The sequence below is a fragment of the Leptodactylus fuscus genome, chromosome 2, assembly GCF_031893055.1.
Source record: "Leptodactylus fuscus isolate aLepFus1 chromosome 2, aLepFus1.hap2, whole genome shotgun sequence".
In the NCBI taxonomy this organism is placed as follows: domain Eukaryota; kingdom Metazoa; phylum Chordata; class Amphibia; order Anura; family Leptodactylidae; genus Leptodactylus; species Leptodactylus fuscus.
Window position 1 is genome coordinate 9730353 of NC_134266.1, and position 12210 is coordinate 9742562.

The 12210-nt window shown below is 44.4% G+C and overlaps 1 protein-coding gene across 1 annotated transcript in view; it reads left to right on the forward strand.

Annotated features, from left to right (window-relative positions):
- Positions 1-609: 609 nt before the first annotated feature.
- Positions 610-12210, forward strand: part of SPAG17 (sperm associated antigen 17) — a 93732-nt gene continuing 82131 nt past the window's right edge. Inside the window, exons 1-3 of the mRNA XM_075263034.1 lie at positions 610-624; positions 814-954; positions 2895-2954. Coding sequence (XP_075119135.1) covers positions 610-624; positions 814-954; positions 2895-2954 — 216 coding nt within the window. The remainder of the gene's footprint in view (positions 625-813; positions 955-2894; positions 2955-12210) is intronic.

Sequence of the window (12210 nt, forward strand, 5' to 3'; positions counted from 1 at the left end):
GTTGGCTGGGAATGTTCTTATCTAGGGAGCTGGAGACGCCAATATCAAGTAGACTTGAGTTGCAAAATTACATATAAGATTAAATATCATCTTATGGAGAAGCTCTAACAGTCTTGTCAAGGATCCTTCTGGGGCCATTGATGTTCCTCCTGAGCAGAGTAGACATAGCATCATAGACAAGATGTCTTCCCGAGTCCACTCCAATCATTCTCCTTACCAGATCCTCCACAAGAGTAATATTTGTCCCCTTCCATGTTTTGCAGACAACCGATGTAATAGAAAATGGCACAATGCTACAAATATGTCTGCCATTCTTCAGAGTGCCCTGGATTGTCTTCTGGAATAGGCAAATTGATCTTCGTCATGTCATGTCAGGATGTCCACCATAGTATTATGGATCCTCTCCACTCTGCCACCCATTTTATGCCAGCATGGTGTGGAATTCTTCTCTACCTTGCTGCCAGTTGCACCAACTTTAGTGCCAGTGTTGCAGTAACTGGGGCAGTTTGAGACCCTGGCACACTGCTCCAAAGTAATTACCCATAGTCAGCTATGGTGGGCGGTGTGCTAGTGGCAACGTCATGGATGTCTAGGACAGAAAATAGGTTAATGACTGCCACCCTGGTAATGCAGGCCAGTAAATAGGTTTATGTAGAAGATAAAGGGTGGTCTAGGACAGGCAAGGGGGGGGGGGGTATTCAGCCCTGATTTGGGGCAGAGGGAGTGGAGGGTCTTCGTGTTCTTTTTGTACAATGTCATGATGAATATTTTTGTAGATTCTGCTTCACCTCTGAATCTTCTCCTTTATCTCAGGACTCGTGGAAGGTGGAGATCGCTTTTGTAGTAGAGAATCAAGAAGAAGATGAAGTTCACACCAGGGCCCTATCACAGGCTGTGTGTGGCCCCCAGCGGAGGCTTTTCAGTCTGGTACAATGGGACAAGGTCCTGGAACAGGTACCTTATATATATCTATATAGTATATCTAAGTATAAGGGAAATGTTTGTTCTCGTACCGTGTTAGCCAGTGGGTAGGAAATATAAAAAACCAAAAAACTTGCTAGTCTTCAGTAGTTGATCCCTTTTTAATGGCTAACTAATAATGATGACAGATTACAACGTTTTGGAACGTCTCGGCTCCTTTCTCAAGTAAATTTAAAACCATTACTGAAGGAGCAGATTTATGTACAAAAGGACACATAGGGATAGAATTCTAGGAGGGAGGGGGGGGTAGAGGGTTATTAGTAATTGGTAGAAACAATGTAAACAATTCCAGGTTCTTATCAGTTCTCAGGGTCTCAGGTCAGTGATTTCTGTAAGATGCCATAAACCCATGTGACAGATTTAACCCCTTCTCCAGTGTTTGAAGCAGGGTCATAAATTTACACTCATAAATCTGTCGTTCTTTCTCTGATTTGAAATTCCCTCTTAAAACCAAAATTTTCATGTGATCGGTGATATTATGATCCTCATTGTAGAAATGTTTTGATACGGGAAGGTCCATTCTTCGTTCTCTAATTGTATGGCGATGTGAATTCATTCGCATTCTAAGCTGCTGTCCGGTCTCTCCAACATACAGATGTTCAGTGGGACATTTGGTACACATTATTACATACACTACATTAGGTGTGTTACAGGTGAACGTACCTGGGATTTTATATTCCCTGTTAGAGTTTGGTATCTCTATCCTGTCAGTGGTCAGTATGTGAGGGCAGGTTTTTTCTTTTCTGTCCTCATGGAAATGTTCCTGTGTTAGTTGGAGGTGACAGTGAGCTGCTAACAACCATATTCCTGAGGTTTGGTGGCTGTCTGTAGCACAGGAGAGGGGGGTCTGGAAATATGGATTTTAGACGGTGGTCTTTTTGCAGTAGTGGATGTAATTTGTGTGTGATTCCTCTCAGCGTCTCCAGGTGTGGGTTAGATAGGAGATAGAATAGAGAGATAGATAGATAGATAGATAGATAGGAGGTAGATAGATAGATAGATAGATAGATAGATAGATAGATAGATAGGAGATATCTATCTATCTATCTATCTATCTATCTATCTATCTATCTATCTATCTATCTCATATCTATCTATCTATCTATCTCCTATCTATCTATCTCCTATCTATCTATCTATCTATCTAGTAGAAAAGAAAGGTTTCAGAAAGGTTGAGAAAGGTTCAGATAAGAACCGAAACGTCGCTGCTTGGAATAAATCCACACCTTTTCTAAATATTGGAGTGCTGCCATTTTTTCCATTTTTTATCTATCTATCTATCTATCTATCTATCTATCTATCTATCTATCTATCTATCTCCTATCTATCTATCTATCTATCTATCTATCTATCTATCTATCTATCTCCTATCTATCTATCTATCTATCTATCTATCTCCTATCTATCTATCTCCTATCTATCTCCTATCTATCTATCTAGTAGAAAAGAAAGGTTTCAGAAAGGTTGAGAGGTTCAGATAAGAACCGAAACGTTGCTGCTTGGAATAAATCCACACCTTTTCTAAATATTGGAGTGCTGCCATTTTTTCCATTTTTTATCTATCTATCTATCTCCTATCTATCTATCTATCTATCTATCTATCTATCTATCTATCTATCTCCTATCTATCTATCTCCTATCTATCTATCTATCTATCTATCTATCTATCTATCTATCTCCTATCTATCTATCTATCTATCTATCTATCTATCTATCTCCTATCTATCTATCTATCTATCTATCTATCTCCTATCTATCTATCTATCTATCTATCTATCTATCTATCTATCTCCTATCTATCTATCTATCTATCTATCTATCTATCTGTCTGTCTGTGTTAGATGTTCTGGATTTTCTTCTATTTTTCCTTATGTTGCTAATTATTATACATTTTGTTTTGCTTATTTTTTTAGATTAATGAACTTGGAAACCCAAAACTCAAGAAGCCCCGCGATGTTCCTCCGTATTACGAGGTGAGGGTCGGCGTTCTGTTCTTACAGTGTAAATCTCTCTCTGAGGTTCTGTAGATTTTGCAGCCGCCGTCTTCAGGAATATCTGGATCTTTCTCTGTTTTCCCTCCAGTGCCCCGAGCCATAAAACACCCTGCCTGTTTACCCTGACGCTTACGACCCTTTTATTACCGCCCCTCAGAACCCGGGGTCGCCAAATTGCTTGGTCCCAAAATATTGTGTTTGCGTTTTCACCCGGAGATGCCCCATAAAGTTTTAATGCATCTCAGTTTTAAGTCGATATAAAACGGGCTGCGGTCAGGAGGGGGGGGAAACGCTTGAGCGGCGATCGCTGCGCTCTCCGCGGACTCATTTAACACATGCTCGATTGTTAACTTTATTACCTTAACCCTGCGCCTGCCGGACACATCTCAGGACGTATTCACATAAGGCACATTAACAAGTTATTTACGAGGTAGGGATTTAAAAAAAAAAAACCCTCGGTGTGTACAGGACGCTGGTCTCAGCCAAGGCTTGTAATTGGCGCAGCCGTCGCCTCCAGCGCTGGTCTGCACAGCCTAATTACCCGAGCCCCTCGCTGTAGAGGGGCAGCTGTCAGGCGCGGGGGCTTACTGCACATGGTCTGCTCCAAACCGAAGAGGTAACCGAAGAGGAAGAAACTTACAAGAAAATCTGCATGAATTGTAAAGTTGTCACTTTAGCGCATATGTTTTAGCCAGATTTTCCTCCATTAACCTGAGAAGAAGGCCAAGTCAAAAAGGAGACTTCTCTATGTAGAGGACCACCTATAGTGGACTTCATGTAATGCCTCATTTCTCCTGTAGGGAGCTTGAGCTCCTCTGGCTGATCAGCCAAGGACCCGATTCTCACAACCGAATCTGAAGGAGCTTCGAACTGGGTAACAATTTTTGGAAGCAAAACTAATTTTGTAAAGAAAAGTTCTCTTCAATGGCCTGGGAACGTTGGACAATCCCATCTCTTTTTGAAGGCTCCTTGAAAATAAAAAGATCAATATAAATATTCCCTGTCCCACCACAAGGAAAATGAAGTCTAGTCACATGAATGGGTTATACAGGACAGGACAAGACCTCCCGGAAGAGTAGGGTGTATAAAAACCTTGAGGAATCCATTGGATGGCAAAGACTACAAAAAATGGGATCTATGACCCTACTAAGGAACCCGATCGGATGCCACTGATGAATGTCCTCAAAGTTTCATGTTAAAATGATACTAGAAAATGGTAACGGCGTCTGGACCCATACCACACACTTCTGTCCATGTTCATAAAGGTGTTCAAAAACTGGTGAACATCAAGAAGAACAATGACCAAGCGTAGGTGAGCAGACCTTCCCTGTAGCTCCATCTTATCCTGGTCATGAGGTGACCAGAGACAAGATGGGTGGACGTGGGCATGGAAATCATGAAGAGAAGACTGAAGACCCAAACACAAGATGAGAACTTCGGAAGAATCGCTAGTCTTACGGTCAGGAATCTTTGCTCATTGGTCTACTTTATTTTTCCACAGCTCTTTACCACCTTGAGGCATAAGATGAACCGAAGAAGTGTACATAAGGCACAATATTAGAGAAAGTTACTGAGATCCTCCAGGTCATGGCTCCTGATACGAGCAGAAGAACATAGCTCTTCTGATAGCTGGCACAGCCACCAGTAGAGTATGGACTTTACTCTGGTCTGACCAGGACAAAGTTTTGTAATAGTGAGGGAGAAGACTGACTGGTCCACCAAGGGGCTTTACAATGGGTTCCTATTCATGGAGTCCAGAACTTTTGGGACTAAAGAATGCGCGACCCTAGTGACAATGAAGATGCCCAGAAGATGGAGACCACAATTGAGAAGATGGAGACCTCAATCTGGACCTATAATGGGTAACTAGCCACAACACTGGCTTTAGTGAGGCCCACACACCTGAGCTCATCATTGGGCACTGACGATTCTTCAAGATGTGACCATGGTCATCAGTGGACTTGAGTGACATCATCATCATTGTTCTCAAGCCTCTTACCTATTGTGGTAAAAATATTGTCAGGAATATCTGTGTTTCTTGTGTTCCCAAGCTAAGTTCCCCCACCCTACCAAATCAAATTCTATCAAGCCAGTGCTGCCTGTTATCAGTAGAGTGCCCCCTATAGACCTGGTGGGTACTCAGAGCCTAGGATGTAGGTAACACTTGAGCTGTTCTGGTGTAGATCCCATAGATGTGACCAGAAGTTGCCCACATGGGCATTGTGCCAGTTATGGAGCTGAGCAGCAGTCGAGGCCTCTTCTCAGATTTGAGGAGCGTCCTCTGTAGCCGTAACTTTGTACTTGTGAGACCTTCCAGAGCAGAAGTTCTCAGTTCACAGCTGCTTTGGACCATGGTCTTATCTTGGTCACATGGAATAAATCGATCTGGAAATTTCAGGCCTTACTTGATGTGAGCAGCATATGTTCCCATCAGGGGGTCCGATGCATGTGTGCCCAACTGTCTCCGCACAAAGGCGGACGCCCAAGGAGTTGGGGGTGGATGAGAAGTGAATGTGGGCCAGGATCCTTCGTCTGATGAATGAGATCTGATAATCATTACAGCTGGAACACCCACCATGCACAAACATATCTCCATGCATGATCCCAGGGCTCCAGCGCCCCATAAATCTGGTCACCAAGAAGTATCGGTGGGATTGACCATCACCCACATCTGATGTGTCACATGAAGGGTCCCACTGTATGTCAGAGGAAGGGGGTCCATAGTATAGGCTATATGGGGCACCTTCTAATAGTGAGATCATAGTGGAAGGGGCACAGTATAGTAGGGGCAAGGGGCACGTGCCCCGGAGTCTCCACCATGTGACACTATAAGACACTGTTATATACTACTATAGTAGTGTTATATATTTGCACTGTATGGCATTATGATATATATACACTCTATGGCAGTGTTATATGTTCACTGTATGGCACTTTTGTTTAAGCACTATATGGAAGTGTTATGTGTTCACTGTATGGCACTACGATATATACACTCTATGGCAGTGTTATCTGTTCACTGCATGACACTACTATATATACACTATATGGCACTATTATATAAGCATTATATTATATGGCAGAGTTATATGTTCATTGTATAGCACTATTATATATACACTATACAGAAGTGTTATGTGTTCACTGTATGGCGCTACTCTATATACACTATATGGCAGTGCTATATGTAGACTGTTTAGCACTATCATATATGCACTATATGGCAGAGTTATATGTTCACTGTATAGCACTATTATATACACACAATATGGCAGAGTTATATGTTCACTGTATAGCACTATTATATACGCACTATATGGCAATATTATATATGCACGATGTGGCAGTGTTATATGTTCACTATATGGCATTATTATATAGGCATGATATAGCAGAGTTATATGTTCAGTTTATAGCACTATTATATAGGCACGATATGGCAGTGTTGTATGTTCACCGTATAGCACTATTATATATACACTATATGGAATTGTTATGTGTTCACTGTATAGCGCTGTTATATAAGCACTATGTGGCAGTGTTATTTGTTCACTATATGGCACTACTGTATACACATTATATGCCAGTGTTATATGTGGACTGTTTGGTAATATTATATACATACTTCATTATGAAGGACCATAGGGTACCATAGGGTTTTCTTGTCAGCCTTGAATTCTGTGTGTACAGGGTCCGAACCCTGGAGGTGGAGGGGTGACATAAAGCCGCACTCGCCTCCCTGCCGCCTTGGTGTGTTCTCGTCGCTCCTTCCCTATCTAGAGATGTCAGTGAGGTCTGTGGTCAGACAGAGGTTAATCACTGTGTAGGATTCTGGCCGGGCCCGCTCCTGGGATTTGAGGACTTTCCACAGTTATCAGCCCTGTAGTGGAGGCCGAGACTTCAGTGCGATTACTGTCACTCTCCTGACCACGGCTTGAAAGATCTGCTCCACTGTGAAAGCCGCGATTAAGCTTCCAGCGAGTTGTCACTCAGCAGGTCTGTGGGAAGCGGCCCCCGAGGACGGAGACGCTGAAGTGGGTGATTAACACCCGCATCCTCCTGCACACTGTGTACACTAACACACAAGTCATATCAGTAATGAGCCAGAAACAGAGAAATCAGAGAGGAAGAAGGATACAACTACAAGGCGAGGAAGTCCTGAGACCTCCATGTCCTGTCACCTGCAGGGTAGTACCCAGTGATAACCTCAGGTGTAGGAGGAGGTGCAAATGCAGGATAATCTCAGGTGTAGTAGGAGATACAGGTGCGGGATAATATCAGGTGTAGAAAGAGGTACAGGTGCAGGATAATCTCAGGTGCAAGAGAAGGTACAGGTGCATGATAAGATCAGGTGTAAGAGGAGGTACAGGTGCGGGATAATCTCAGGTGTAAGAGGTGGTACAGGTGCGGGATAATATCAGGTGTAAGAGGAGGTACAGGTGCGGGATAATATCAGGTGTAAGAGGAGGTACAGGTGTGGGATAATATCAGGTGTAAGAGGAGGTACAGGTGGGGCATAATCTCAGGTGTAAGAGAAGGTACAGTTGCGGGATAATCTCAGGTATAAAAGGAGGTACAGGTGCAAGATAATCTCAGGTGTAAGAGGAGCTATAGGTGCGGGATAATATCAGGTGTAAGAGGAGGTACAGGTGCGGGATAATATCAGGTGTAGGAGGAGGTGCAAGTGCAGGATAATCTCAAGTGTAGTAAGAGATACAGGTGCGGGATAATATCAGGTGTAGGAGGAGGTGCAAGTTCAGGATAATCTCAGGTGTAGTAGGAGATACAGGTGCGGGATAATATAAGGTGTAGAAAGAGGTACAGATGCAGGATAATCTCAGGTGCAAGAGAAGGTACAGGTGCAGGATAAGCTCAGGTGCAAGAGAAGGTACAGGTGGGGGATAATCTCAGGTGTAAGAGGAGGTACAGGTGGGGGATAATCTCAGGTGTAAGAGGAGGTACAGGTGGGGGATAATCTCAGGTGTAAGAGGAGGTACAGGTGCATGATAATCTCAGGTGTAAGAGGAGGTACAGGTGCAGGATGAGCTCAGGTGTAAGAAGAGGTACAGGTGTGGGATATTCTCAGGTGCAAGAGAAGGTACAGGTGGGGGATAATATCAGGTGTAAGAGGAGGTACAGGTATGGGATAATATCAGATGTAAGAGGAGGTACAGGTGCGGGATAATATCAGATGTAAGAGGTGGTACAGGTGCGGGATAATATCAGGTGTAAGAGGAGGTACAGGTGTGGGATAATCTCAGGTGTAAAAGGAGGTACAGGTGCATGATAAACTCAGGTGGAAGAGGAGGTACAGGTGCATGATAAGCTCAGGTGTAAGGTGCCAGATAAGGTGTCAGGTGTGGGATAATCTCAGGTGTAAGAGGAGGTACAGGTGCGGGATAATATGAGGTGTAAGAGGAGGTACAGGTGTGGGATAATATCAGGTGTAAGAGAAGGTACAGGTGCAGGATAATCTCAGGTATAAATCAGGTACAAGCGCAAGATAATCTCAGGTGTAAGAGGAGGTACAGGTGGGGGATAATCTCAGGTGCAAGAGGAGGTACAGGTGTGGGATAATATCAGGTGTAACAGAAGGTACAGGTGGGGGATAATATCAGGTGTAAGAGAAGGTACAGGTGCAGGATAATCTCAGGTATAAAAGGAGGTACAGGTGCAAGATAATCTCAGGTGTAAGAGGAGCTATAGGTGCGGGATAATATTAGGTGTAAGAGGAGGTACAGGTGTGGGATAATATCAGGTGTAAGAGGAGGTACAGGTGCACGATAAGCTCAGGTGTAAGAGGAGGTACAGGTGAATGATAAGTTCAGGTGTAAGGTGCCAGGTAAAGTGTCAGGTGCGGGATAATCTCAGGTGTAAGAGGAGGTACAGGTGGGGGATAATATCAGGTGTAAGAGGAGGTACAGGTGCAGGATAATATCAGGTGTAAGAGAAGGTACAGGTGGGGGATAATATCAGGTGTAAGAGGAGGTACAGGTGTGAGATAATATCAGGTGTAAGAGGAGGTACAGGTTTGGGATAATCTCAGGTGTAAGAGGAGCTATAGGTGCGAGATAATATCAGGTGTAAAAGGAGGTACAGGTGCATGATAAGCTCAGGTGTAAGAGGAGGTACAGGTGAATGATAAGTTCAGGTGTAAGGTGCCAGGTAAGTGTCAGGTGCGGGATAATCTCAGGTGTAAGAGGAGGTACAGGTGGGGGATAATCTCAGGTGTAAGAGGAGGTACAGGTGGGGGATAATCTCAGGTGTAAGAGGAGGTACAGGTGCATGATAATCTCAGGTGTAAGAGGAGGTACAGGTGCAGGATAAGCTCAGGTGTAAGAGGAGGTACAGGTGTGGGATATTCTCAGGTGCAAGAGAAGGTACAGGTGGGGGATAATATCAGGTGTAAGAGGAGGTACAGGTATGGGATAATATCAGATGTAAGAGGAGGTACAGGTGCGGGATAATATCAGATGTAAGAGGTGGTACAGGTGCGGGATAATATCAGGTGTAAGAGGAGGTACAGGTGTGGGATAATCTCAGGTGTAAAAGGAGGTACAGGTGCATGATAAACTCAGGTGGAAGAGGAGGTACAGGTGCATGATAAGCTCAGGTGTAAGGTGCCAGATAAGGTGTCAGGTGTGGGATAATCTCAGGTGCAAGAGGAGGTACAGGTGTGGGATAATATCAGGTGTAACAGAAGGTACAGGTGGGGGATAATATCAGGTGTAAGAGAAGGTACAGGTGCAGGATAATCTCAGGTATAAAAGGAGGTACAGGTGCAAGATAATCTCAGGTGTAAGAGGAGCTATAGGTGCGGGATAATATTAGGTGTAAGAGGAGGTACAGGTGTGGGATAATATCAGGTGTAAGAGGAGGTACAGGTGCACGATAAGCTCAGGTGTAAGAGGAGGTACAGGTGAATGATAAGTTCAGGTGTAAGGTGCCAGGTAAAGTGTCAGGTGCGGGATAATCTCAGGTGTAAGAGGAGGTACAGGTGGGGGATAATATCAGGTGTAAGAGGAGGTACAGGTGCAGGATAATATCAGGTGTAAGAGAAGGTACAGGTGGGGGATAATATCAGGTGTAAGAGGAGGTACAGGTGTGAGATAATATCAGGTGTAAGAGGAGGTACAGGTTTGGGATAATCTCAGGTGTAAGAGGAGCTATAGGTGCGAGATAATATCAGGTGTAAGAGGAGGTACAGGTGCATGATAAGCTCAGGTGTAAGAGGAGGTACAGGTGAATGATAAGTTCAGGTGTAAGGTGCCAGGTAAGTGTCAGGTGCGGGATAATCTCAGGTGTAAGAGAAGGTACAGGTGGGGGATAATATCAGGTGTAAGAGAAGGTACAGGTGCAGGGTAATCTCAGGTATAAAAGGAGGTACAGTTGCAAGATAATCTCAGGTGTAAGAGGAGCTATAGGTGCGAGATAATATCAGGTGTAAGAGGAGGTACAGGTGTGGGATAATATCAGGTGTAAGAGGAGGTACAGGTTTGGGATAATCTCAGGTGTAAGAGGAGCTATAGGTGCAAGATAATATCAGGTGTAAGAGGAGGTACAGGTGCATGATAAGCTCAGGTGTAAGGTGCCAGGTAAGGTGTCAGGTGCGGGATAATCTCAAGTGTAAGAGGAAGTACAGGTGCGGGATAATATCAGGTGTTAGAGGAGGTACAGGTGTGGGATAATATCAGGTGTAAGAGAAGGTACAGGTGCGGGATAATCTCAGGTGTAAGAGGAGGTATAGGTGCGGGATAATCTCAGGTGTAAGAGGAGGTACAGGTGCGGGATAATATCAGGTGTAAGAGAAGGTACAGGTGCGGGATAATCTCAGGTGTAAGAGGAGGTACAGGTGCGGGATAATCTCAGGTGTAAGAGGAGGTACAGGTGCGGGATAATCTCAGGTGTTAGAGGAGGTACAGGTGCGGGATAATATCAGGTGTTAGAGGAGGTACAGGTGTGGGATAATATCATGTGTAAGAGAAGGTACAGGTGCGGGATAATCTCAAGTGTAAGAAGAGGTACAGGTGCGGGATAATATCAGGTGTAAGAGGAGGTACAGGTGCGGGATAATCTCAGGTGTAAGAGGAGGTACAGGTGCGGGATAATCTCAGGTGTAAGAGGAGGTACAGGTGCGGGATAATCTCAAGTGTAAGAGGAGGTACAGGTGCCAGGATAATCTCAGGTGTAAGAGGAGCTATAGGTGCGGGATAATCTCAGGTGTAAGAGGAGCTATAGGTGCGGGATAATATCAGGTGTAAGAGGAGGTACAGGTGTGGGATAATCTCAGGTTTAAGAGGAGGTACAGGTGTGGGATAATATCAGGTGTAAGAGGAGGCACAGGTGCGGGATAATCTCAAGTGTAAGAAGAGGTACAGGTGCAAGATAATCTCAGGTGTAAGAGGAGGTACAGGTGCCAGGATAATCTCAGGTGTAGGAGGAGGTACAGGTGCCAGGATAATCTCAGGTGTAGGAGGAGGTACAGGTGCAGGATAATCTCAGGTATAAAAGGAGGTACAGGTGCAAGATAATCTCAGGTGTAAGAGGAGCTATAGGTGCGGGATAATATTAGGTGTAAGAGGAGGTACAGGTGTGGGATAATATCAGGTGTAAGAGGAGGTACAGGTGCACGATAAGCTCAGGTGTAAGAGGAGGTACAGGTGAATGATAAGTTCAGGTGTAAGGTGCCAGGTAAAGTGTCAGGTGCGGGATAATCTCAGGTGTAAGAGGAGGTACAGGTGGGGGATAATATCAGGTGTAAGAGGAGGTACAGGTGCAGGATAATATCAGGTGTAAGAGAAGGTACAGGTGGGGGATAATATCAGGTGTAAGAGGAGGTACAGGTGTGAGATAATATCAGGTGTAAGAGGAGGTACAGGTTTGGGATAATCTCAGGTGTAAGAGGAGCTATAGGTGCGAGATAATATCAGGTGTAAGAGGAGGTACAGGTGCATGATAAGCTCAGGTGTAAGAGGAGGTACAGGTGAATGATAAGTTCAGGTGTAAGGTGCCAGGTAAGTGTCAGGTGCGGGATAATCTCAGGTGTAAGAGAAGGTACAGGTGGGGGATAATATCAGGTGTAAGAGAAGGTACAGGTGCAGGGTAATCTCAGGTATAAAAGGAGGTACAGTTGCAAGATAATCTCAGGTGTAAGAGGAGCTATAGGTGCGAGATAATATCAGGTGTAAGAGGAGGTACAGGTGTGGGATAATATCAGGTGTAAGAGGAGGTACAG